General features: G+C 35.2%; 1 protein-coding gene across 1 annotated transcript in view; it reads left to right on the top strand.

The window, feature by feature from the left end:
• LOC119828738 (serine/threonine-protein phosphatase 5-like) overlaps nucleotides 1–1,972 on the top strand; it is a 15,670-nt gene that overhangs the window by 8,818 nt on the left and 4,880 nt on the right. The window contains exon 7 of the mRNA XM_038350981.1: nucleotides 150–357. Coding sequence (XP_038206909.1) covers nucleotides 150–357 — 208 coding nt within the window. The remainder of the gene's footprint in view (nucleotides 1–149; nucleotides 358–1,972) is intronic.

Below are 1,972 nucleotides of genomic sequence, written 5' to 3'. Positions count from 1 at the left end.
AGTGTATTTTATGCTCACTTTTGATGGTGCCATTTTTCGAGCGCATACCTTACATCTACCAGTATATTTGATCGAAGATGATAAAGATGTTTTAAACTGTTCTCGCACGGCGAAAAAGGATAGAACCAATACGCGCCCACGTTCCATAGTACTACAATTAGTGTCTCCAAGATTACGCGATCACCTCCTTGCTGCAGTAGCTACATACAACAAAAAGAATCCTCAAAATAAGCTCAATAGCAATGACCTGAACATTCCTGGAAAACCAACTCCGATATACATCAGCGAACATCTATCTCCAGCAAATAAGTTTCTACACGCTGCAACGAGGATTAAAGCGAAAAACTTAGGCTATAGGTTCGTATGGGTACGTAATGGGCGGATATTTTTACGCAAAAATGAAGAGTCTGGTTATATATTGGTCACCTCTACACAGGTCTTAGATAAGCTACAATAGCTTTACGTCTATATAATAGCAAGTAAATGGCTATAATCATAAATAAAATTTGGGTCCCTCAAAATTTATTATCAGAACACACGCGGTTTAAAAAGTAAAACAAATGAATTTTATAGGCAAATAGTTTGCAACGATTACGACTTAATTATATTAACCGAAACATGGCTTAACAGTAGTGTTACCAATGGAGAGCTTTTTGATGATAGATACATTGTCTACAGAAGGGATAGAAGTGACACTTGTTACTCTCATAAAAAAGACGGTGGAGGAGTATTATTAGCTATCTCAAAAAACATCACCTCGAAACGCAATTCTCACTGGGAATCGCAACTAGAAGACCTGTGGGTTGTTATCAATGTAAATGAATCTAATAATGTATCTCATAAAATCGCTATCTGTGTCGTCTACTTGTCCCCACCCGTTAAACCTCAAATGTTGGATCTATTTATCGATAAATGTAATAAAGTGCTCGAGATTAATGCAAATGTATGTATTTTAGGGGATTTTAACTTAGGTTCTATTGACTGGAGCTTGTTAGGTTCAAATGATGTTGTATACCCTAAAATATACCAAACACTTATTGATTTCATTAACACAAATGGCTTTAAACAACATAATCATATCTTAAATACACTCAACAGAACTCTAGACCTGGTTATTAGTGACTTGCCTTTTTGTTCGGTATCATTGGCTCATAATGCACTGAGTATCTTAGACCCTCATCATCCAGCTCTTGATATTGATATTTCCTTGGCCGTAGAGCAAAAACTATCTTACAATAAATCCAATGTTAAATTTAACTTTTATAAAGCCGATTACACAATGATACGCCAAGAACTATCTCACTATAACTGGAATATATTAAATGAATGTACTGACGTGAACTTAATGTTGGATATATTCTACGAGAGAATCCTTCAAGTTGTCAATAAATATGTACCCCAAACTAATTCTAAAAAGTATCGATATCCACCATGGTTTAGTAGTAAACTTATTAGACTGTTGAAAGAGAAACTAAACAAAAGACGCCGCTATAAAAAATATAAGAACCCTCTAGACGCCTTTGAGTTGGATCTCTTATGTACACGGTGTACGCGCATTGCAACGGATTGTTATAATAAATACCTTAACTCTTTGGAAATACAAATAAATGAAAACCCGAGACGTTTTTGGTCTTATATAAAAGCCAAGCGCGGAGGCACTAGCAATTATCCTAGCTCAATTTCCTATAAAGATGTATCTACCACAGACGGCCACCAAATCTGCGAACTATTCTCAACATTTTTCCAATCAATATACACAACATCCAACCAATATTCCAAAGATTTAAATGATAATTACTACTATAATAATGATAACAACCTTATACTAACTTCCCCAATCATAGATTATAAGATGCTTTTAAAGAAACTTCGATCTGTTAATATTCACAAAGGCAGTGGCGCAGATAATATTGCACCATTTTTTGTGGCTTCCTGTGCCGAATTCTTGGTAACACCACTTCTGGTTATCTAT

The sequence above is a fragment of the Zerene cesonia genome, chromosome 8, assembly GCF_012273895.1.
Source record: "Zerene cesonia ecotype Mississippi chromosome 8, Zerene_cesonia_1.1, whole genome shotgun sequence".
NCBI classification, from domain to species: Eukaryota; Metazoa; Arthropoda; class Insecta; order Lepidoptera; family Pieridae; genus Zerene; species Zerene cesonia.
Note: the sequence above shows the minus strand (reverse complement) of the source record. Positions and strands in the feature narration are given on the sequence as shown.